A 25,791-nucleotide genomic window follows, 5' to 3' on the forward strand; every position below is an offset into this window, starting at 1 on the left:
TTCCGGTTACCTATCTTGGTATAACATGCGAGAGCACATCTGCGAATAGTGAATACTCCACATAGTATTATTACTTATGTACGATGAGTTGGGTATTATTTTTTTTTTATTATCTCTTCTATAATATGCACTTTGTATTTACCATACTAAAACAACCCAAAACATAACAATAATTCTGGGATGGAAACGGTCTTAATGGACATAATTTTAAATATGTACTAACATTATACGTTATGTAGGTACCTATATACCCAATCGAATAGAATTATTTTACATTTGTTTTTTAAATAAAATATTAATTCAACACATCAATGAAACTCATAATCATGGAATTGTAAATGTTAAGTTCCATTGCCGGTCTTAGGCATAGATTTTTTTTTATTGTTCATGCGTTTAATTAATTATAGAGGGTAAGCATACACTCTTCACAACATAAATTGTTTTAAAATTACAGCCGACAAGATTTAATTTTGTAAACACTGTTATAACCGTATATGGGTGATTCATCTCGACCATAATTTGGCTAAAATAAATCAAGCGAAACAGCCCGGGTTGCGGTACAAGTTTTAAAATTGGTAAATATGTTTTATGCATTTTTATTGATTTCGATAGTAATTTCTACTACCATATTTATTCTGTATTTGAATCGATGAAGAAAAAAAAATTTATAAATATTTTATACATACTACAATATATATAATATCAATGAAAAAATAAAATAAAGTGTACGAAGATCAATAAAATATTTTTTAACAGAAAAGTTACATAAGTATGGTAATCTAAATAAATGGTTAAAACATAAGTTCACATTCAACTGGTAAAAACGTAAATTGTTTGTATTATGAGATTAAGAAATTGTTATAGATTATTAATTGGTGATAAAGAATAACAATTTAAATAATATATAATATTTATACCAAGGAATACGTGTTGATATTTCATCTATAAAAATGACTAGATATTAGAAATATGAAGTACCTAATATTACTATTAGATATAATATAATATATAAACATATATTGTACTCAAAATTATATTATATTTTACATTATTGTTGGGCGCTTGTACATATTTGGATAGTAGGTACGCTATCATTCCTACCAACTTCTAAATGTATTTGAATAACATTTATAGTTTGCAATTTTTTTCCATCATTTGGAGCTAAAAAAATATCTAATAATTCAATATTTGTCTGTTAAGCAAAAAATAAAGATAAAACAGATACTAAGGTTTTTAAAAATAAATATGTTTTATTTTGACGTTATTTATTTTTATTTTTTAAAACGCTGATGCAAGATGATTATTGCGAGTATGTTATATTTGTATACATTTTGATATTGAATTTTATACTAATAATAAATCATCGCATTCAAAAAATTGTTTTAATGTAACTACTATGTTTTTTCAAACAGATTTTGTAGTTTTTTTTTACACTTATAGAAACTTCTGGAGATATTAAATATTATGTTCTATTTAATGTACGAACCAGACTCGATTCAAAAACAGAATTGTTCCGTTTTCATTATTTTGTGTGATAATAAATTTTGTTTTTGGACAATTGAAAAGAAATTTTATAATTACAAATATAATATAAAAATGTAATTTTTTTGTGTGCTACGTTTATTACCAAATGCATTATCATTAAATATTAATTGTACTTTACAATTTATGTGTTTCTAAACATATAGTTTAATATTTTATCTTTGAGTGTTCTTTATATTTTAGATGTATTTATAATATATAACTTTAATGGTATTAGTTTATACTTAATATTAATTAACAATTATAAATTAACAATTAAGGTATTCAGATTTTTTTTTTTTGGGAGAATATTCAAATTGATTTTCAGGTTGTTACGAAGGGTATATCAAAATTGATTTTCGGATTAATACAAAAGATATACATCCTAAATAGTTCCTAGATTTTAAAATCTATTTCAATATTTCATCCAATTTTATACGGACTAGATATTGTTTACATTTTGTCAGTATATGGTTAAGCACTTGAACGTTGTCATTTTTACTATTTATCAGCAGAGATATTATTAGATAACCTGAACCAAGACGGAATTATAAAGTTGCATTTCCCCTATTTGTTTTACAAAAATTAAATTAACAACTCATTGAAATTTGAGATTTATTCAAAAAACTGTGGTACCAACCAATTTCGATCCGTATTATGTGCTAGTGTGCTACAAAAATATCTGGAATTGATTCGAATGTGTGCCACATAAAATATCGGGAACCAGAAGAGGAGTTTGTCTTCTTTTATGATATACAATTGGTAATAAAATATATACATTTTACCAATCACAAACCGTGATTTAAGTGTTATTATTTTTTCTATTATGGAGAAATGGAGAATGAATGAACAATATAATTATTATACAATTATTTAAAAATGAGAAAACATAATATTTAATCTTACCTAAAATAAAGAAAAGCCAGAGATAAGAAATATTTTATTTGTGTAAAAAAAAATTATACTCCCATTTACCCTATTAATTTAATAGTAAATCATATACATATTTTATATGTAATTTTTTAGATAATTGTTATTTCATATGAAAATGTGTTTTAGAACTGCTCAAAAAAACTTTTAAACCATATTTTAGATACCAACTAAAATAATTTAAAATGTATGAAAATTCATCACAAGTGTTTGTAATCTAATAAAATTCGTATTTGAAATTAATTTTCTCTTAAACATAAATAAATTATGAAGTACATATATATATTTTAATATTTCTATTATATTGGAATAATGTATTAATTATTATATAATCTAATTTCTAATTCACTTAAGTTTAAAGTAAAGTGAACATATAGTTCCAAAAAACGTTGAATTACAATATTAGTGCTTTCTAATTAAGTATTCGTATAAAACTTTATACTCACGGCTTATTTAATTAAAATTATAAATTAATATCTCAATTATTTGATTCGGTGTGCTAATCTCTTAATGAAATTTCCCCTTATTATGATTTCCTGTATTTATCGTACAAATGTATTTGTGATATTATTTGACTAAGTTGAAACAGTTATGATTGTAAATATGTGAAACTAGATTTGCTATTATCTATTATAGTTGTACACGACGTCTAGAGTACACAACATGTAAATAAAAATAACGAATAAATATCAACTATGCATTTCTTTTTTTCAGAATGAAGTGATACATACAAAATCGAACAAAATGAGCTTTTTTTCGTCCCTTCATCAAATAGTCACCAGTAGTGTGGCAAACTTGAACTTGAGTCCAAAGCGATTTTCGCTATCCAAAGAATCGGGACCAGATGGAGACGATGCGCCTGCAGCTGTGGTGGCTGCATCTACAGCCACGTCGAGTCGTTCAGCAAGTACAGGCAGCGTTAGCGGTATACCTCGAATCGTGACACCTCAAGGCAATGGTGGCAGTTGTGTCAGGTCATCGGGACCCAGGCGGACCGGGTCGTTCAGACAAATATCTCAGCCCAGGAATCCGATGGCTTTCTGCAGGCGTAGAAACTCGTGGCCAGAAATCGATCAAACCGCATCATCGGGGTAAGTGGTCAAAAAATATCAAATACAAAGCGCGTCATGATACCAACAACAAATGAAAGTATAATAATATTACAATGTATACATTTCAAACAAACGGTTCGATATGTCACTTCAAAAATGTTAACATTAAAAAATGAATTTGAAAAAACAGTGGGATACATATTTATATACTACCTTGGGTTGTTGTTGAAGTTTAATAGTATCAACATTTAAATAATTTATAGTATTATATTATGCGTACACGGTGTTCATCTTATAATCTCTAAATTCATTAGAATATTTTTATTTATTTTTACAACACGAGTCGAGAATACGAGAATATTACTGCCTATTGTCCATTTATTTTATTCTAAAATTAAATGTTTGTATTACGGTAATATTTTAAGGGTCGAATGCAATGTATTATTATATTATTACAATATATATATATGCGTAAAAGAATGTTACTCAAAATAATATTCAGTAGGTACAGAAATATGTTTAACAATAAATTACGTTTATTGATTAACCAAGAAAATGAATAGAAAGTGGATATGCGTTGAGTCTCGTTAGCCGACTCCACTGAATTATGTATTTCGTTCACCATTATTGTTTGTGTATGGAATACGTTTTTCGCATGTAACACATTATGACACGCATACAAAGATGAACGCAGTGAGTCGTTTTTAATGAATTTTTAATGTTATAGGTGTTTAATTGAAAAGTGTTTTGATACTCTCGCCCTATTTCTATTTCACTTTTATTGGGCGTTTGAATGTTTTCACGGCACAGATAATATATTATGTCAGGTTTTATTTCATTATGCGCATCGAATATATTATATCATCGATGTTTCTATGATTTACTATTTGGTTGGGTTGAATAAGATAATTTCAATGAAACCACTTTAAGATAATAATGATCTATTGAAATGTACACAACTGAAACAAACAGTCTTTGAGTGAATGATACATTACTACATTACCTATACGTTACCGACAGCCACGGACATTATAATCGCAATTCTCTGACACCATCTGAGTGAACCGTGATGTGAGACCGGTGATCTAAAATGTGTATTGATTTTATGAAAACAGCATAATATACCTTCTAGTTTTATGACACTTAGTTAACTCTTAGAGATTATACAACGATATGGATCGTGCTTTTCATTAATAATTGTTGAAGATTTTAGTCGATTTTTTTGAACTGATGATGCCACGTGGGACCGTCCAACTGTGTATTGTGTACATCGAGCCTGGTCAATATTTAGACGGTGATCACATAGATATCTGTAAATATAATAATTTAGTTTGCACTGCTAATTAAGTTTTTATGATACAATCGATGTACCGCCGATTAGTGTTTGCTTCTATATTTTATTTACGTACCCACTCGGCTACACGACTCTATAAATTAAAAACAATAAAAAAATGGTCTATTGTGGTTAGCTACATTATAATATACTCTCAATGTTGCAGATAAATTATAATATCTATAGGCATCAGTCATATTTTTATTCAAAATACTAGGGGAAACATCATCATTTCCAAAATAATCATCTGTCTTGATCACTTCACAACTTGGTGTAGGGTAGTGAAATATTCCACTTTTCCATACGTGAGACTTATCAAACACAAGTCAGTTAACCTGTCGGATGTGTTTGTATTATCAGTTTATACGTGGTATTGTATTTAATGGCATAGATGTTTATCATAATGTATGACATTTTGTTTTCAGGAATTCTATTTTCGTTAATGCCTTTAGTTTGATCAGATGTTTCTAAATGTTATTACAGTATGTGACAAGAGTAAGACGTTTACAAGCTCGAACAAAATAATATATTGAATATTATTTTTAATACGATATGTTGCATTTAATGTTGGATAGAGACTTCGAATATAGTTGAGTTTACGGAATGAATACAAAACTCATTCAATATTCACCCTATCAAATTACATATATACAATTGTTTAACATATTATGATTTTTATTTGATTATAATAACTATATAATAGTACTTAGCGTTATTTTTTTTCACCCAAGACCGATGGTTAAATCGATCTCGATAAAACGGTTTTATTTTATTTTTAATAAGCATTAATTATTATTTATTTCTCAAGGTATTCAAATGTCTAGAGGCTCATCTGTTTATAAGATTTCATTAAAAAGCTAGATATATTAGCTTTGTCAACCTTCTTAGAATATATATTGTTATTCGAGAATTTTTCCCGAATGTAATAAGTTAAATCTAACCTGAAGAATGTATCCTTTTATTTTAGACATTTAGAAGGTATTCATTATATTATTAACTTTAGCATATATTATTTGTTCCTCTTATTTTCTTATTCATTGTTTTAGTAATGTATGTGCAGCGACATTTTAGTCAAGTCGTTGTTGTAATTGAATTATTAGAACAAAAAATGTTGTCGGATGTATAAGTTTATTTATTTATTAAACTACCTCATAATATTATATTGAAGTAAGTTATAAAAATGTATATTCAGCACAGCCTACACATTATAACATTTGTACAACGTATGTGTTGACCAATAGTAAACAAATTATTTTGTATTTAGTTATATCTATTCATATATTTTGCAATAATTTATATTAGTATGTTTTGAAGTAAACGTATTTAATTGTATGTATTAAGAACAGAACACACATGTTATCTATCTTAGAAATTTGATTATTATTTTCTGTATAAGTATAATGACGTGATAATCGTTTAGAGTGTTTAGACAACGACGTATTTGTATTTTGTAGTTCTTTCAATTGCGTTCAATCAAGTAGAATATAATAAGTAAATGTTAAAAAATGCAAAGAGCTTTTGTTATAAATATAATGAAAACTAGCATTTTAAAATATGCCTAAAATGTACGAGCAAAATATTACTATAACTCCAATATTACTATTTACAAAGCAAGGCGTTAATACATTGCCTTGTGTAATTTTCAATGTTGACAAAGTCACTTTAAATTTTTAATACTTCACCCATTCACCACTTAGCCTTTTGTGTATTTAAAAATACATTCAACCAGTTAGTAAAAGTAAAGTTTAGTAATTACTGGATTAAATGTCATACTACAATTTAATGTAAAAAATAAAAACTATAACATTATTAAATCAACTAAAATACAAGTTTATATAAACCTATAAAGTACCAAGCACATTATTTGTGTTTAATTTGCAGTGTTAATAACTGTTATTTGATTTAATACTTCCATCTAACAGTGTTCATTATAATAACAATATTAAAATGAAAAATTATATATGTTTCAAAATATAATTTACATCATACCTGAGACTTTAATAATCAACATCACTCAAATTTTCTTCATTCTAGTTAGACAATACTTAATCTTCATTATAATTCCCTAGAACATCTACAAGGTGGTTTCAAATTCGTTATTATAAAGATTTTGATAAATGTGAATTATTTGAAAAATGGATGGAAACAAACGATTTATTTGAGTACAGAGAATTTGAATAACTTCTTTACGTGATATTGTTATACGGCATTACAACTTTAAACACCACTTCATGAAATCATATTTTATAAAAAAAAATATTAATTTTATTTCATCGCATTTCTACTAATTTAACTTGAATGTAATAAAAGTGATTTGAATAATATACATAAGTTAGTTCGTAATATTATGTAATTTCAGTAAACATATAACAAATAACAATTCTAAAACTTGATTTTTCTATACAGCAATTAATACAATACAAAATATGTAATATTTAATAAAACCATATTTTAAGTCATGACTTATTATGTTTTTATTACAAATCTATAATTCATAGAAATTTGAAACAATTTGCCATCATGTATATATTTATTCATATATACAATAACATTTAAAGAATATTTAGACTAATTGTGAGCTATTTATACTACAACCAAGTACCTATCACGTTTGTGTAACAACTCTTTGGTATTGAAGGTGTTAACTATTGATGATGAGGGTAAAAATATTTTGTATGAAATACTGAAATAGACCAGACATTTGACCTTATATTCATCAAGAAATATCCTAGGGATTTACACTGTTGAAATCAGAGACGCCTAAAAATGTCTAGAACAGCATCATGAATAATTTATTAAAGGGTAGTTCACGTATATTTCATTCTTATGAATTTTGACCTGGCCAGTATTAACTTTCATGAGTATGTTGTACATAACCGTTGGTAATCGAATGTACAAAAATATTATATAATATATAAATATAATTGACTTTTAATTTTTGAAGATTATAGACTATATACTATAGAGGAATATACCCAAATAATATAGATGGCAAATATGCCAATAATTACTTTTTCAAACGTTTCAAATTAGGCAACCTAACTATGAAGTTGAGTTCAAAAGTCATAGTCTTAATGTCGTTAATGAATTAAAGTAAAAACGTTTTTGTATACCTAAAAAAATTACCTACTTACCAAGTATTATGAAAAAAACATTAAAAAAAAATTAATTATGTCTTAGAAAATATCTGTAAGCAATATAGAACTAATTTCTGTTTTTGTTTTCATCATATTTTGCGTTTAATCATTTGTGTATTCTACTCGATCATATAGATTGAAATTGAAATTTTCCTATCATCATTTGTAGTTATTATAATTGATTCAATTTAAACCTTGATACCACGCACCTGTGAAAAGCGCAAAATATAAAAATGAGTTTATTTTATCGAAAAACTCGTTATTTGGAACAAAAATTACTTTCATAATCAGTGAGTTATTATCATTTAATATATTTAATTATTAGACAATGCACATTGCATACATATTACTCAAACTGCATATTCCTCCGGTAAAAAATAATATTGATGTCTTTCACTACTAAACTAAAAGTACGTGTATGCGTTTTAAGGTTTTAAAAGGTATCATAGAGTTTATCGACAGGAGAATTTATTTAAAAACAAAAGGATAGTTCGGAAAAAAAATATTTGTCAAAACGATTACATTGTTGCTTACTGTTTTTCGGCTTAGGAGGGAAGTATGACACTCGTAGTTGTCTATCCGTTCTACTTTTAAAACTATTCAATGTATTACTTCTCCTCTGAAAGGAAAAATGAAATAATTATGAATAGGTAGGCATATTTACTGTTTAGTTGTATAATAAATACAATGAATAATAAATTTGATTTATTATTTAAAAAGAATATAGAAGTTTTCAAATTATTTAAACTATGATTTTTATAAATCACAATTAATTTAATTTTAAATAAAACTAAAGAAGCATCATTATTAGTGTTTGCAAACTTAAAATTTTTAAATGTTTGTACCACTTTAGAAATGTCTTATGGTTATACAAACTTCTCTTTTTCAAACGAGTATTATATTATATTTTTTTTTTATAAATTTTTAAGCAATTTTTGTTTATGAAAATGTTGATGCACTAAATCGAAATTTGAAGGAGTAATTTCTAAGCTATTGAAATTTATGCACCGAGGATCATAGGAGCTGATAGCAATTAGTAGCTGATAGTAGTTTTAGAAAATATTGAGCTATAATGCTTTGGAAATTATAGAATTTATATAAATGCGAATGTCATAATTACTATATTTCATTTATTTTATTTATGATGTAAAACTGTCATTTATAATAATGTATTATTATCTTCAAACATAATATAGCCACATTTCTATTTAAAAACAAGTGAAGAGGGTAAAGGGAGTGTTTCCGTCGGTTTATACTTGAAGGTAAGAATTACCTACATAAGTAGGTACTTAGAATAGTTACTTATGAGCATTAGTTAGGTATATAAGTATAATATTATTATGCCTAGTTTGAGCGTTTTAAAGAATATTCTCGATTGTAAATTGTAATACAAATTACATGGGCAGTAAGAAATATATTTTTTAAAGACATTCTTAAAAACATATTATGTTTAAGATGAAATTTGTTCTTGTAGCTCAACTCGGATGGTAATTTATTTACTACATTGTACGTTTATATTTATAAAATGATTAAGATTCCACGAAATACTTTGACTAAAAGGAAAAATAAGTAAACTATTCAATACGAAATCAGTAATCTCTTTTATACTTTAGAAAAAATAAATATATTTTGTACATAAAAAAAATAGTGATTACCTGGGGTTCAGTTATAGAACCCTTGATATTATCTAGATTTTAATCGGCTAGGAAAAATTTAATTTATACTTAAAATTTAAATACAATCAGATAGTTATTATTAAAAAAAAATTAATTTCGTCTGGTTGGAAAAAAAGAATAAGAATAGTATAATAACGAGTTTTAATATCCACACAGAAATATGAAATCGATAGTGACGATATAAATGCACATTTCAATGTTGAAAATTCGAATATTACTTCCTGACGTTTAATTTCCTCAGCAGAAAAAGTACTTAAACATTTTAAATCTGATTCATTCGGAATTATTTGCAAAATAAGTGTCTAGAGAACAAATGAACTTCGTAATATTCGAAGTGGCACTTAAGCATTATTTGCACTTGCACATTTATGTTACCTACATTATTACTTAATCTTTCCACTATACTATTCATTTCTCCTGCAAACATGTAAGTATTTAATACTATTGTCTATATTTAATGAAAACTCGTTAGTTCTGTATAATATTCGACGAACACTTCATTTATTTTAAATCAATTGGAAAAAAAAAACTAAAAACATTAATACCAAAAAATTATTTAAAAAAATAAGAAAATTATACTTTTATTCAACTATAGTTATATTTCAACAGTGTATGTACCTATTTGTTTTATTTTTAATCCATTTTAATTCCTTGTTTGCAAAAAAAAGTATATTATATTGTGATGTGCCATCAATATTGACAACATAATACCGTATGTTTTTTATTTTATGAGACATTCATGTTATAATAAAATTTTTTTAAATTAAGCTGTGGTATTATTATTAATCATTATACTCTGATGTTTATATAGTAAATGTTAAGTGTATAAAGTGGAATACCTACGTCTCAAAACTCAAGACCCTGTACTTCATAAATCATATTTTTATTATTTAAAATTTGTTATTACAGACTTTTAAATTTCCTAAATTACGTATTTATGATGTAAATGTATATATTATTTTTATTATAATATACCTCGCATCGCATTACTGTTATTTTTCCATTGCCGTTTTTGTTGTCATTGTTTCTAATGCTGTTGTTTATTAATAAAAATATTTTTCTAAGTACCTACTCAGCGTTTTCAACGACTCCAGTTTTTAAATTAATTATTTCATAGTGAAGGGTATTATTTTTTGTTGTATGCAAAGTACAAATTATGCATATAAGAGTATAAAATAATGTAAAACGAGATTCTATTTACACAAATGTTTTGAAATTCCTTCCATAAAAAGTCCTTGCGATAAATGTATTCCTATAGGTATAAATATATTAATGATATTTATTTGACATCTTTCAATAAATATGATTGTTTCCGGGAGGGTGATGCTGGTGCTCCTCTTCGAATTACCGGTAAAGTTTGACGGAAATCACTATCTCAAACTACTTTTACCCATTGTGCAATAATTTCCTCCTAAATCTTTTAGCAAACTATTAAAAGTTTCAAGTTCTTTTGAATTTAAGACATTGCACACTCATCCAGTAACACTTTACATCATTGCAGTTCTTGACCGATAAATTCTACATTTCTTTGTTGTATCGTGAATTTGAAGTATTGCGCGACGGGCGTGCAATTTTCAACTGAGATTTTAATGTTCAGTCAGCTTAGCGACCATTCGTCTAATAATGAAAATACTATGCTCAATGGTACAATATTTAAATAAATTGTTCTTCAATCCAGAATTTCGGGCCAAAATACGAATATCAAAAGTATATTTCCAGCACCTGTCTGTTAATGGTTGAATGCTTCAGCTTAACGATCAATTTGTAAAAAATGTTACAGTTTACATTTTTAATTTAAAAATTATTTTTTATTTTCTAAACTAATAATAAATGGTTCGATTCAGCAAGTTTCATAATTTGAATTTACACTATGTGAATTTACAAGATTATTTCTACATTTTATTGAACTGAAGTATATTATATTAAAATAATATGCACATTTACTGTACCTATTTCATTACACGATTGTGTAGTAAATTTGTTATTTTTAAAGGTATTAAATTAAAAATAAATACATGAAGTAGGTACCTAGTACCTACCTAATTAATTATTTTCTATTTCTTTTTTTTTTTGTATTAATATATTATCAACTTTTGAATTTTGAACGACAATCTACATTTTAAATAATATTAAATATTGAAACGAAAATGTTTTTCTTAATTTTAAGCATACATTTAAATTTTAAATAAAGGGAGTTTAGTCAAGAGCCAACACGTGATATAAGCAACCTAATATAATTTAAAATGGTATATTGCATGTAGCAAGTAATAATACTATTTTAAATAATTATGAGTGTTCGTAGCAGCTATACGAATACATTGACACGAAAACATAAACATTAAATGATTGTATTTATAATACTGTTGCAATTATAAAAATAAAAATAAAAATGAATAATGTTACATAAACAATTGTTACGTGGTTTTGGGTTCCTTTAAATAAATACATTTTACTTTACGCAATTGTTTAGTAATAACCTTTTTCATTATTAGTTAATAAATATTATTAATTAAAATAATCCATTATATATCATTGTCTCAATAAAGAAAAATACATTCTAAACTTTTTGTTTGCAAACAAATTGTGTTATTACCTACCTGCAAAATATAATATTACATAATTGACAACTGTATATAATATAGTAAAGTAAATTATTTAACACAAATTGCATGTATATTAAAATTGATAAGTCGTAGATAAACAACATCTCACACATTTTATTTTTAAAATATTGCGTCATTAAATTATTTTTTATTCTGAAAGGTGTATACTGTATAGGCATAAATCAAATTTGGAATTGGTCCACTGAAACGGTATCATTTCGTAGTCTATTTTTAATTGTAACTAACTGTGTTTAGTTCCTAACTAAAATGCGTTTAAAATCTGTTTACACGAATTACAGATACAATTTCCACTCCAATAAAATTCAATGTGAAATCGTAACATATTATTATTATTAATAGTGCTCAAAAGTTTTCCTGACGAAAAAAAAAAATAATAATAATAATAATAAGTGCACGTCATTGTGGAAACCAATATTATACTGCCTTCGTTTCGTTCAGATTTTCCAACTATTATACATATGCATGATAATAAATCGCATTTGTAAATAAAAAAAAAACATACTGCATGCGTTCAAAAAAAGGAATACGATATTCACAATCATATGAACTCCTTTAAATAAATAAATAAATAAATCCCGTACCTCTATCAAATAAGTTTCTGGTCCCCGTGTCTAAAACATATAAGTACAGGGTGATATTTTAAGTTCGCTAAACACATTTGTATGATGTAAAGTTATGCAATCGTTCAGGTATTGATTTTCTAAATGTTAAGTATACCGACTTTAAGTCTACAAACATGGAATTTGATGACTTAAGATGTAACGTGACTATTTTATTGATTATTTTATGGAATCGTTGATTAGACGTTATTTATACGTATAATATACACAAATATAATATTACAACTTATACCATATTATGTATATATATATATAGAGAGAGAGAGAGGTTTGTAAAATTTAAGTTAAAGTTTAGTCACGTTATGATGCGGCTTCCGTCGGTTTTTGTGGGTATCTACATAATAAAAAATATGATTTAATAAATTTGTAATGCTATAATTTTACCGTGAAAAGTGGGTAAAAAAAATCACCCTATATATGTAAACTAAAAAAAAGTTTTATTATGTGAAACTTACAAGAGTTTGTTTAAAAAAAAAGATACACATTCAGTGACTGCAGTACCTCTATCGTTGCCATAAAAAAAAACACTACCTATACAATTATAGAATTTAGTTTAGGTACTTTTTACTACTAGCGTGCAGTTCGTATATGTAGATACATTTATCAGTGAAATCAGAGTTTTATTGCTATTACTCGTTTACACCTACAACTTGCGTATAATAATGTGTGCATGGTGCATGATCCTATAATATCACATTACAATAAATAATAATAATAATAATACTGTGGATTGGTGTGGCGCAGTGCGTACACTCAACTGCGGAAACGCACTGAGTGTACGTTAAGTCCGGCGTTGCTAGTTCCCGGATGGGTGACCAACCGGGATTTTTAGCAACGAATCCTTGACACACATACGAAAACGTGTTTTCAACCGTTCCTCCCCCTACTAACAACCTACAAACAAACAAAACAGCTAATGGCCTAATTTGCCGGCTCAAGCTCAATAAAAACAAATCAAAAAAAAAAAAATAATAATAATACTAATAGCAATCATCATCATCATCATAATAATAATAATGCATTAAACAAAAACCTCTGTGAATACCACAACAAACACTATGACATTATAATATTATACTAATTATTTGTTACTTATAAAGTTATAATATTAGCAAACCAACTAAATCTAAGTAAACATAATTATACTATTATAGATGTTACAAAATCAACGTACAGAATACAATTTGATGTAAAGTGAATTTCGGTCTTAATAGTTAACGTTTTATTAGATGTTGTTGCGTAAAACATTATTTTTTGATGAGTTTTTGAAATTTATAAGGTCATTAGTAATTAAATACCACTAGTGTTGTAGGTCCGTGGGTCCATGACATGTACGTCGGACACTACTGTTAAATACCTGTTAATAATCATCTGATGAATTATATATCCACCCTCATACTCACCCACGATGACTGACACCATTTCCATATCTATAACAATGTTATATTTCTTCTAGCTGCCTCCCAGTCACTTACGCCCTCGATGTATTGTTCTCCTCGTCTGCTTATAATCAAAATTGCCAGTATGAAACACCAGGGTTTAGTGATATGATGATATGTTCATTGTATTTCCTCGCTGAAGACGTTTAGTTGCAGATGCCGAGAAACGTAGTGTAAATAAGTACTAGATCTCGTTGCTGAAACAACATCCGTTTTGTTTCGATCTTATTTGCATATTCATGAGGGCCCTCTTCACTTCTCCATACCTATTATAATACACCCGCTGCTATTATATTATTGTTTGAACGTAATTATATCACCATTAACCTCAAGAAATAACCGGCGCTATACAATATTGACATAAACTCTGATCGTATTATTATAATTGTGATTTACGTTTTCAGTGATTAATACACGCTTCTATTATTTGGAGTCAGTATTCGACACAATACCTATACGATTACACAAACAATGGGAGAATTTCTCATGATTCCTATAAAATATTATAAAATATTATTATCAGTTAGTACTATTATTATCGTCGCTGTCGGCAATTTTAAAAAAAAGTTATGACGTCATTACGATATACACGATATAGTAAAAAATTGATAGTAGTAATAAAGAAAAAGAAAACCTAACAATATTCATGGACAATAAAATCATTTTTATACTATTCATAAAACCAACATAATAATAAAAGGTAATTTGAATTATATACAATTACAGTTGTAATTTTATGTATATATCATAAAAAAATAAAAAAAAAAATTTTAAAAACACACTTTTCCATAAAAACATTTAAAAAAAAATTTTAAAAATTGCACTAAAAAGACAAAAATAATTCTCTGTACTTAAAAATAATGAAAAATTTATTGATGAAAAATTTAAAAGTGTGTGGTGCTCATACACTTGACATATATTCCCAGTCACTATCTTATAAACATGATTGAACAAAGAAGTGTATGTGAGACTTTCCTTGGCTTTTAAATTTTTCATCAGTAAATTTTTCATTATTTTGCTCTTATACTTGACATATACTGCCAGTCACTATCTTATAAACAGGATTGAACAAAGAAGTGTATGTGAGACTTAGCTCGGCTTTTAATGTTTTGTATGATGCACCACACACTTTAAAATTTTTCATCAATAAATTTTTCATTATTTTTAAGTACAGAGAATTATTTTTGTCTTTTTAGTGCAATTTTTAAAATTTTTTTTTAAATGTTTTTATGGAAAAGTGTGTTTTTAAAATTTTTTTTTTTATTTTTTATTTTCTACTTTTTAGTTGAAAGTAATTTAAAAGCATGTATATCACCAAGCTCTCGATTTGTTTCAAGATTATTTTGAGAATTCCCAAGTACTTGTGAGCGTCGACCAAACTCTTCATAATATGCTTAGGTACTGTTTTGTAAAAGTTGGTTACCGATTTGTCGCATAACAGGTGCGACTCTTCTCTCTTCATTGTTTTTTGACCAAGCATAACTTAGCGGGTATTTGACTAACAGCCGGATTCATAGATGATACTTAGAATATTCTTAGATAAATCTAAGATATAAAATTAGATTCCTATTCATAGACATATTTTCTAAGAAAATTCTAAGAAAATTCTTAGAAAAAAGAAAATCTAAAATTCTAGATTTTTATTGGGTATTCATAGAATTTTCTAATAGCATAATTAATTTGAAACTAGGAAAATTCTAAGAAAATTCTTAGGTCAGTTGATAGCTACCTTGATGCTTATAATATATCAAATTTTTCGCATTTGAACTTCAAAAATCTAATAATTATTTAATAGTTAATAGTTAACTAATAACTGATATACATGTTCAATATGGATATGTACAATGATGACTTTTATTTTGATAATTTTTATATTGACAATTTTTATACTGTGCAAAAAATACCAAAAAGGTATATTAGAGACATGCAAAATCCCATTGAATTCTTTAACGACACACAGTTTTTTGAAAGGTTTCGATTTCCTAAATACATTGTTTTAGACATTTTATTGCCAATAGTGTTAAAAAATATAAAACCAGTAATCGATTTAAGAGGACTACCTATAAGTCCCATTATGAAACTTTTGACTGCACTAAGATTTTACGCTTCAGGATGTTATCAGGTATGACAAATCAATTTGAAATTATTACAATATTCTGCTAGTCCTGATACACTAATGTAGCTTTTTTAAATGAAGAGAGTGAATGGTGATATGTATGGAATAAGCCAACCTACTATAAGTCGCATAGTAAAAGAAATATCAACTGCACTGTGTCATTCACTACAAACCTGGGTTAAGTTTCCTAGCATTGAAAGTATTCCAGAAATAAAAAATCAATTTTATCAAATAGCCCAATTTCCTGGAGTTACAATGGTCATGGATTGTACACATATACAAATTAGCAGTCCAGGAGGTGAAAAATCAGAGTTTTATCGAAATAGAAAAGGCTGGATGTCCTTAAATGTCCAACTTATTGCAGGACCAAAGTTGCAAATTTTTGATGTTGTTGCTAGGTGGCCAGGATCAGCTCATGATTCTAGAATATTTGAAAATAGTAAAGCATGGAATATAATAAATCACGGGTGAGTTTTAAAATAATATATAATCATAGATATCAAACTAGTTAAATATGGTTTCAAGTATCTAGGATTATTCGTTATTGAATTATATTTCAAACATAGCTTAGCGATATATATATATATATATATATATATTTAAAACAGTTTTTTTAAACAATGCTGTAATAGTTAATATTAACTTCTATAAAATATCCTTTACAAATTACATTATAATTCATGAAAACATTATAGGTCTACTAATGGTAAATGTTTGGCTGATGGTGGTTATGCTCAAACAAGGTTTGTCTATACTCCACATCCGAATCCTCAAACAGCAGCAGAAAAAAAATATCAAAAATCTCATATTAAAACTAGGAATGTAATTGAAAGAGTCAATGGATTACTTAAGAGTCGGTTTCGATGCTTACAAAGGAAACTAGGAACACAGTTACAAACATCAACTAAAATAATTATTGCCTGTGTTATTTTGCATAATATTTGTATTCATTACAAATTTCAAAACATTATAGAAGACAATTTTGTTGAAAACCTTCAAACACCCACACAAATAAACTCCAATGATATAAGAGGTAGTTTAATCAGAGAAGAATTTATTGTTGGTAATTTTTCATAATGTCACAATATGATCATTATGATCAGTATTTTTAATTAAACAATTTAAAAGTAATATAACAACATGACCTATATTACAAAAGTATTTTTAAGAAATTAACATGTATGTTTTAATAAAATAATAAATATACAAATATGACTATCAGTCTTTTGAATTAAATAATATAAATTTAAACAATATAAACAATATAAAAGTAATATAGTGATATGACTTATATTATAAAAGTATGTTTAAGTAATTAACATGTATATTTTTAAAAAAGAATAATTAATATATAAACACGACTACCTGTCTTTTCTATTAAACAATATAAACTTAAACATTTTAAAAGTAATATAATAATATGACTTCTATTATAAAAGTATTTTTAAGTAACTAACATGACATATTTTTATAAATATAATCAGTTTTTTTAATTTTTATTATTATTAATTATCACAGTAAATCGTGGGAAATCATGTATAGGTACATTTATTTATTTTCATTAAGCTTCATTTTTTTATTTTTTATTTTTATGTCAAGTAATTCAAGTTTTTTTTCATAAACATTTACCTCTAAAGCATGAATTGTTTTATCTTGTTCAATTAAATTAATTTGTCTTTTAATCCTTAATTTAGCTTCATGGTTGAAACTTTCCAAACGTTTCTGTTCAAAGTCCTCTACAAAATACAGAATAATAATACAAATAATGATAGTTGGTCAATGGTCAGTGCTAGTATAGTTTATTATGGTTTTATATATCTAAGCCATCTAAGGTTTAAGCAGAAAGAACGTTATTGAATAAGTACTACTTTTCTAAAAAAACATAATATTTCAGGAAATATAATTTTAAATTTGTTGGATAGTTACTTAACAATAATATAATTACCATTTTTTTTCATCTTGTCACTATCCTTTTTTCCTGTTGAACATTCTTTTGGTAATGTAGGTGAAATGTTATTAGATGTTGAAGTGGTAGTTATAAAATAAACTGGTTGATCTGAAACTATTTTGTTTTCTATTGTTGTAGGTACACTGCAGTGTAATGGTATGTAATCACTATCCGGTGTGTCAATTAATTCAATATCAGTTATTTCATTTAAAAACTGGTCGGCTGGACAGTCATTAATAATTGGCTGACAAGATGGGCCTCCACCAGTTGTATATTGATGCCTTTTTGTGTCTCTTATTTCTGTCTTTCTACTTTGTTTGATATTGTCCCATTTTTTCTTAAGCTGGTCAGAAGAACGCTAAACATAAAATAAAATATCACATAATAGGAAAACTACTAAATAAATAAAATATTTGAAAAAATTATAGATGAATACAAATGTATCATATTATGATACTTACAGTAACATTTAATCCTGCGCTATTGAATTCATTAGCCAATGATTCCCAAGTATTTCTTTTGTCAGCTACTGTTGAATATTGTTTACCAACTTTTTCAAGTATAAATCTATGCTTATACACTAGCTCAGAAAGCAGTGACAATTCATCGGGTATAAAAGGTTTGTTTTTTGACTTTGACACGTCTTTTTCAGAAATACTTTTATCCATGTTTTAGTTAAAAGTATAAAGATTAAAGAATATAGGAACTAATAGTTAGGTAATAATAATAATTAATAATAATGTCAATTTATTGTCAAAATGTCAAATAACTGAAATAACATTTTAGGTGATAACAACAACAAATATGTTGATAACAATGCCATTGGCGTTTTCTTTTCCAAGTGATTAGTATATTCTTAATTAAAGTTTTTGAAACGACTTAGAAAAATCTAGACAAACATTTTAGCAGAGAATTATCTTTTTTTTTCTCTGAATACCTTCTTCAAAGATTATCTACGAATTTTCCTACAAAAGTTTTTTCTTAGAATTTACTAAGTACTTTCTATGAATCCGGCTGTAAGAGACCCCGGACCGAGGGGGATCTCAGCTTTTTAGGCCCCAGATGAATTTCCACCATTAGGGAACCAAAGCCCCCACCCCCCCACATTTTGAGTTAAGTATAAATCGGCGGGAATTCAAGTTAAAGACCTCGGGCTAAGGGGGAACGCCTCTTTAAGTTGAAGACTACAGTTTTCCGCTTTAGGGAACGGGGGCACCCCCTCCCCCCATTTTGGAAATTTTTTTTTGCTTGATTTAGGTCCGGGAGGCCACTACGATGTCCCCCGTCAAGGGGAAACTCTGGGTTTTGAGTTTTTGATAGGATTTAATGGGATTTTCTTAAATGTTGCTTTTTATTGATAAGGAGTTTGATAAGAAATTTAATTTACTTATTTTTCATTTTGGCAGCGGACAGATTGATCTAATCAACCACATCGGTAGAACATGAAGTTACGAACAGTCTGTTGCTCTTATTTTCACTGCTGACTGTAGTGTTTAAAGAATATCGGTATCCGGTGTTTTCGGTACCTATATCAGAATACCGGTATAATGTTATTTGGTAATAATTACCGTTGTTACCATAGATATTATAATAATGGATAGGACACGCCTATACTTGCTTCGTAAGAGGTTGCGGTTTTTTTTGGGGAAGAGAGAAAGTTCAATATCTGCGAGAGATATTACGGCGACGTCGTGGGGACAATCCTTTTTTTTTTTTTTTGGTCCATGTCCCAAAATGACAACGGATTATTGTATTGTCATCCAAGACCAAGGTCTATACCAATTTTCAGAATTATTCATCTTCAAAAAGTGCCTCAAATCGAGCGCGCAAGATTTGATCACAGACAGACGTGAAACCAAACTTAAGAAAAGTGTTAAAAAACCAACAGTATCTTTGTACTTGTAGATCATACTATTATTAATAAAATATCGTGTACTTTGTTAGCTACACATCTATGTATAGTTATCGCAGATTTATAATATGTGGAAACAAAATTATGTGGCATCTCAGAGATCTTTTATCTAGGTCGATAAAGAAAATTAGGTTGAAGTAGAATAATGTAGAAAATATACAAAAGCCAATGCGGTGCATATAAAATTTAAATACACCTTGATATAAAGTTTATATTATAAACAATACCGAATATGTACTGATAGTGAGATGAAGCTCTCTGCCTTGGGGGGAGGGCTTTAGTCTGCGTTTAGTCGATCCTTCTGGCTTCTGCAGTTGAGTGAAGTTTGATGTCGAATTTTTTATTAACCCTGATAAAAATAACTGATGCATTAAAACTATTTTATGATATGATAACGTAATCATTTTGTTAGAATGGAGAATGTTACAATTTTACACACACCTCTAACTGTATTATGAAATATCTAATATTTTTTTTTTTTTTTTTTAATTTATATTTTATCTCTGAAATATCTTTATATTTCTCCCCCATTGCAAGGGATGAAATAGTTAAATGAAAATTCGATCAAAAATTCTAAGCAAACGCTCATATTATATGTATAACCACGTATTTATACAAATCGTATAAGCCCCTTATAATACATGTATTGTATTCATGCTAAAACACGTATGTTAAATCATGTGACATTTTTCGTACCATCAATAAACTTAGACGTTGAATCATTTTACGTAAGTCGTTGTATGTGACGGGATTTTACAACTAGACACGTCACATTATGAGTATCTCGTTTTCCACGTAGAACGGCGTGATTATATAGCGTCCATACGTGTAGTATAAAATATGCTACAACACGTTTGATGAAAGCTTTCCACGGCCGTGATGCGCGTGTGATTACGACTGAGTATACCGTAACCTGGGTACGTCGTATTAGCAGTATGGTGTATGCACATATACTTCCGTACTGTAAGGCGTTTACGAAAATTAATATACCGTCACATTTCGTGCGATGGTGGATCGTTTTTCCGTCAAACACTGCGACATATTTTCACGTGTACCTTATACTACAACGGCGGCGTTAGTATAAGTCTTGGCATCTGACCAGCCACCCACCATTATTATTATTATTGTTAACTGTGCAGGCTCTATTACGCGGGGCAAAGTTTTAGTCGCCCGCGGTCGCGATAAACATATATTATTATCGTTATTATATACGCAACCGTCTTTGAACTATAACATTGTACGACGAGTCCATAAACGAGTGCGGTGGAAACAACGATATACTTCGTTCGGGGGCGATAAAGTTTTCTCGAGGATTTGGACGAGACGGTTCCGCCGTTTCGCGGGAAGGAATTCACGCCCGTCCCCACCTCGTCGCATCTCTCGGGGGGGGGGGGGGGGGCACGTTATATTATACTAGGTACGTATTGTGCAATGTACAATGCAAATAATGCAATACCATCATAGTGCATGTGTCTCCTCCGTCGCGAGAACCATTTACGCCGACGCGTTTAAATCGCGTTGTTTACAATAACGTTATATAGGTACCTACCATTAAACGGCGGCGGCTGTACTTCTTATGCACTTGTTGCAGCCGTGATCACATCGTCAACACCCAGCGCGGACGAGCGTTAACCGCGACGCCAATGATAATAATATTATTGTCGTTAATTAATAATATTAAACGAGGAATGGGAAATTTCGCAGACTGTACAATGGATTTCAAAGCACTGAAAAACATTGGAGAAATAAGCGTATAAAACAAGGTTAGAAATGACCTAAGCAATTATGCTTTTATTCGTCGCACTCGTGCATTGGACAATGATTTCGAGGGAAAAAAAAAGGTAGACAAATGTCAATCTCTTACCTGACAAAATTATATTCCGGTCACTTCTCCTTTCATATACATCCTAAAACCGTCGACCTGTTTGACCCGTGTTTTTAACCTTAACATTTGTCAAATTATATTATATCCAAAAAAGGTATGGCTTAACGAAAATTACATTTTTATCCAAAAAATAAAACTTAAATCAACTGAATTTAATAAATATTACAGTATGTAAACTTGAGTTGTTAGATAACTTAATTTGTATATTGTCTATATGGTATTATAATAGTACCGAATATTCGTCGTTTCAAATATTTGAAATACAGCGTTGAAGTAGATACCTACCTATATACTGTCGCATACAAGTGATTTATAATATGCATAGATAGTTTTATTAAAAGTCTATCTGGATATAAACTAAAATGTAAAAATTAGTTTTTCAGAACCTTTCCTTGTTTTGTATAACATCGTTGAGCGTAAATCCACAATAATTGTTTATGAGAGTTTGAAGTTAAAACTATGACGACATCGATCAACATCGTTAACATTATTGTATTCGTTTATTTATTATAAATTCACTTGTCAAGCCCTTTGTATAAATTATGAAACACATAACATAATACTTACAGATATACAAAATAATACTATTGAATACCTACTTAGTAACAAAATATATGAATATTTAAGAGTGGTCGATTGTGAATTTGAGCCTCTTTTTCCAATTTCATCATTCGCAAAACATGTTAATTACAATATTGTTGTATAATCTCCGGGATATTACGCGATTTGTAAAAAAAAAAATGAATAAGTATTCGCAACACGATATGACTTCTTGTTGACAGGAAGGCGTGTTGTAAACAGGAAAAAAAACAAAGTAGGTAGTCCATGATGCTGGAAAAAAAAGTGTGCTAAATTAAAAGTATGTATAAATAGTATATTAAAGTATGCATATCAACTTTAAAAGCTCAGCGAGTGTAATCCATTATTTTTTTACTGGGTACTAACTTCTAACTTAACAGCCATGCGTTCGATTACTGGAATTAATTATTTTCATTAACTTGCCCGACTTTGCCTATAGGTTAACCCACTCGATATGTATAGTTCCCACCTACCCGCCCACCTTATGCCGGCTTCGTTTCGGATACTCCGCCGACGGAGATTTGGTTTGGCGGAAGAGTCGCCATTGCGTACTCGGCAGTGGTGATAAACTTACCGTGGTACACAAACTGAATTCGTAATCGCCGAAATCCGGCTGTGCACAGTATATTATAATAGTTGTTTGGCGCGTGCGCGTTCATGGTGTCGCTAACAATGGAATACGTAATAATGTATAACAATTAAATACGAAATGATACAGACATAGAACGTGGATATACAATTCACACGTACGCGCATATTATTATTATACACAATATTAAGTCCCGACCTATTCGGTGCACACGCCACGCCCACAGACCGCAGACACGCGAGTACACTATATATATATATATATATAAACAAAGTGATATATATGTATACAAAGTTGGCGGGTGCGATGTAATATTTTACCCGCAAAGCTGACGGATGAAGACAAAGTATTAATACTCCGGCCTAATACTTCCAAACTCCTCTGCATCCCCTCCACGATACCGCCCTCGTCTATAATATTATACCGATCAATTCACCTGTATGCCGACGCAATTTTTTTTTTTTTTTAATAAAAGTCCATATAATATAATATTATGCTTACACAATATGATGTATGTTTAATACGCTGCAAGTATACCTATATAATATGCATTTATGACCGGCTTGCCAGTACACTCCGGTCAATATTATATACATACATACATACATATTATGACCGTGCACGTCGTATACTTGAGCGAACGTATAGTAGAAAATATATAATAATAAAATAATTATATTATAATCTAAAGATGATTATTATTATGGAAACGGTATAAAGGGGGCTTTTTCCCCGGCGAGACGTTCGCCGTGGGAGAAATCATTTCATTCTCGTCCGTCTCTCGTAGCGGTATCTAGACAATTACGATTTGCTCGGCATACACTAATATTCTCTGTCCGCGGTATTTGCAAACTTCATAATTTTATATAAAAGAAAACGACCAATATTACGCTATCGAGCGATTATACAAGAATAGCTGCTGTTGATAGTGGAGCCAGGCAATCGCAGAACTAAAACTCCGACGATATTCTGAATGCACAATAGAAAAAACAGACACTGACCTATACAACGTTTATATTTTCCATTATTCCGGTCGTCTTTTTACAGTTTATTCTGACCATGTTTTTTTATTTAAACTTATCGTTATTCAACTGTAGCCACTAGCTATAGTTAAATAAATAACAATTAATGTATATTACGGGGAAGCAGCAATCGGACCTCAGACCGATGTCATTAAGTTAATACGAATTTAAACAAAATGTTTTTTGAAAGGAAATAACAATATATTAAAACATATATTTATGTTATATTCGATAATAATGTGTAATTTGATGGGGGATAAGTATACAATGTCATATAGTTAATTTTTAAACTTTCAAAATAATGGTCAAGGTTTATTTCTGAGGTTATTTTTGGTTCATACTTCATGTCCATGTGAAAATAACCACTATAATATGTTTAAAGTTTACTATATAAGTTACCATTTTTAGATTCAAACTTTAAGAAGAGTCTATGGTTGACCAAATAGAATCCCTGCTCCCCCCCCCCTCAAGTTGTCAATAATTATAATATTTCCAACACACGTATTCCATGACGTGTTTATTACAAAATATATATAACAAATTAACTATATTATTATGTCACAACAAAATATGTATTTATTTTTGTTCACCATACACATAATGAACAGTACTCTAATGAATCAAATTCGACTTCTCTATGGTCGATGTAAACAACATTTTTGATATTTTTGAAATTACTGGAATAATTCAATGTTTATATTTTCAAACTAGGTTATTATTTTTACCATTTTTTAACGATCTTTAATTTTTCAACAGTGTACATGACACGGATGGTTCGTTTTTCGAGAAATATAGCAGCTTACAATGGAAATTGGATCAGAGACGATTGCAAATGATCAAAGACAGCCGGCAAGATGAGTGTCCTCCACCCGAACACAGCGTCGGAGTGATACCACCACCCGTTTCTAGTATTCAACCAAAAGAGGTAATTTGCTCATATATAACAATCGTATATTTTCATGCAAATCAAACAACTAGAGCGATAAGGGTTTGGTAAACTAAACAGTTTGTAGTATTAGTAGGGCTCTCAGGAATGTATAATATTCCAGTAAGAAAAAATTACGGTAAAAAAACACGATGTCGTATCGTATGTGCCAAAAGAGATGTTATATTCTTAAAAGAGCGTTACAATAATAACGGGTGCTCGTGGGTCAATATTTGTACAAACAACACAGACACGACGTGTTTTTGAGAGTGTTGATTTGAAATTGGCTGCAAATTGCAATGCACATTGATATTCGATACCAATAATAACAGCACGTCTTGGAAGCATTCAGGGCCTGTATTGGCTCTGGGGAAAAAAATGCGGTTTAAAAACGTGACGAAATTCTCTATACAAAACGTGAGTTGCCTTATTGTGCAAAACGTTAACATTGGATGTCTGTAGGAGCAACTACTTCAATACACA

General features: G+C 28.7%; 2 protein-coding genes across 4 annotated transcripts in view; one reads left to right on the top strand and one right to left on the bottom strand.

Annotated features, from left to right (window-relative positions):
• LOC132946068 (BAI1-associated protein 3) overlaps nucleotides 1-25,791 on the top strand; it is a 170,892-nt gene that overhangs the window by 91,543 nt on the left and 53,558 nt on the right. For all 3 annotated transcript variants that reach the window (XM_061015891.1, XM_061015892.1, XM_061015893.1), the window contains exons 3-4: nucleotides 3,166-3,542; nucleotides 25,140-25,308. In XM_061015891.1, coding sequence (XP_060871874.1) covers nucleotides 3,196-3,542; nucleotides 25,140-25,308 — 516 coding nt within the window. In that variant the 5' untranslated portion in view covers nucleotides 3,166-3,195. The remainder of the gene's footprint in view (nucleotides 1-3,165; nucleotides 3,543-25,139; nucleotides 25,309-25,791) is intronic.
• On the bottom strand, nucleotides 17,785-19,157 carry LOC132946069 (myb/SANT-like DNA-binding domain-containing protein 3). Its single transcript, XM_061015894.1, has 3 exons — nucleotides 18,858-19,157; nucleotides 18,394-18,754; nucleotides 17,785-18,184 (listed from the first exon to the last, which is right to left on the bottom strand). Exons 1-3 carry the CDS (start codon nucleotides 19,062-19,064, stop codon nucleotides 17,997-17,999), a joined length of 756 nt encoding a protein of 251 aa, XP_060871877.1. The 5' UTR covers nucleotides 19,065-19,157; the 3' UTR covers nucleotides 17,785-17,996.

The sequence above is a fragment of the Metopolophium dirhodum genome, chromosome 6 (genome assembly GCF_019925205.1).
Source record: "Metopolophium dirhodum isolate CAU chromosome 6, ASM1992520v1, whole genome shotgun sequence".
Taxonomy (NCBI): Eukaryota; Metazoa; Arthropoda; class Insecta; order Hemiptera; family Aphididae; genus Metopolophium; species Metopolophium dirhodum.

Excerpts from the sequence above, each read along its gene's own strand:
- LOC132946069 (XM_061015894.1), bottom strand. The coding sequence starts at position 19,064 with ATGGATAAAAGTATTTCTGAAAAAGACGTGTCAAAGTCAAAAAACAAA. Across the intron at positions 18,755-18,857 it reads GCGCAGGATTAAATGTTACT|CGTTCTTCTGACCAGCTTAA; the intron begins GTAAGTATCATA and ends TTTTATGTTTAG. Across the intron at positions 18,185-18,393 it reads TGACAAGATGAAAAAAAATG|AGGACTTTGAACAGAAACGT; the intron begins GTAATTATATTA and ends TGTATTTTGTAG.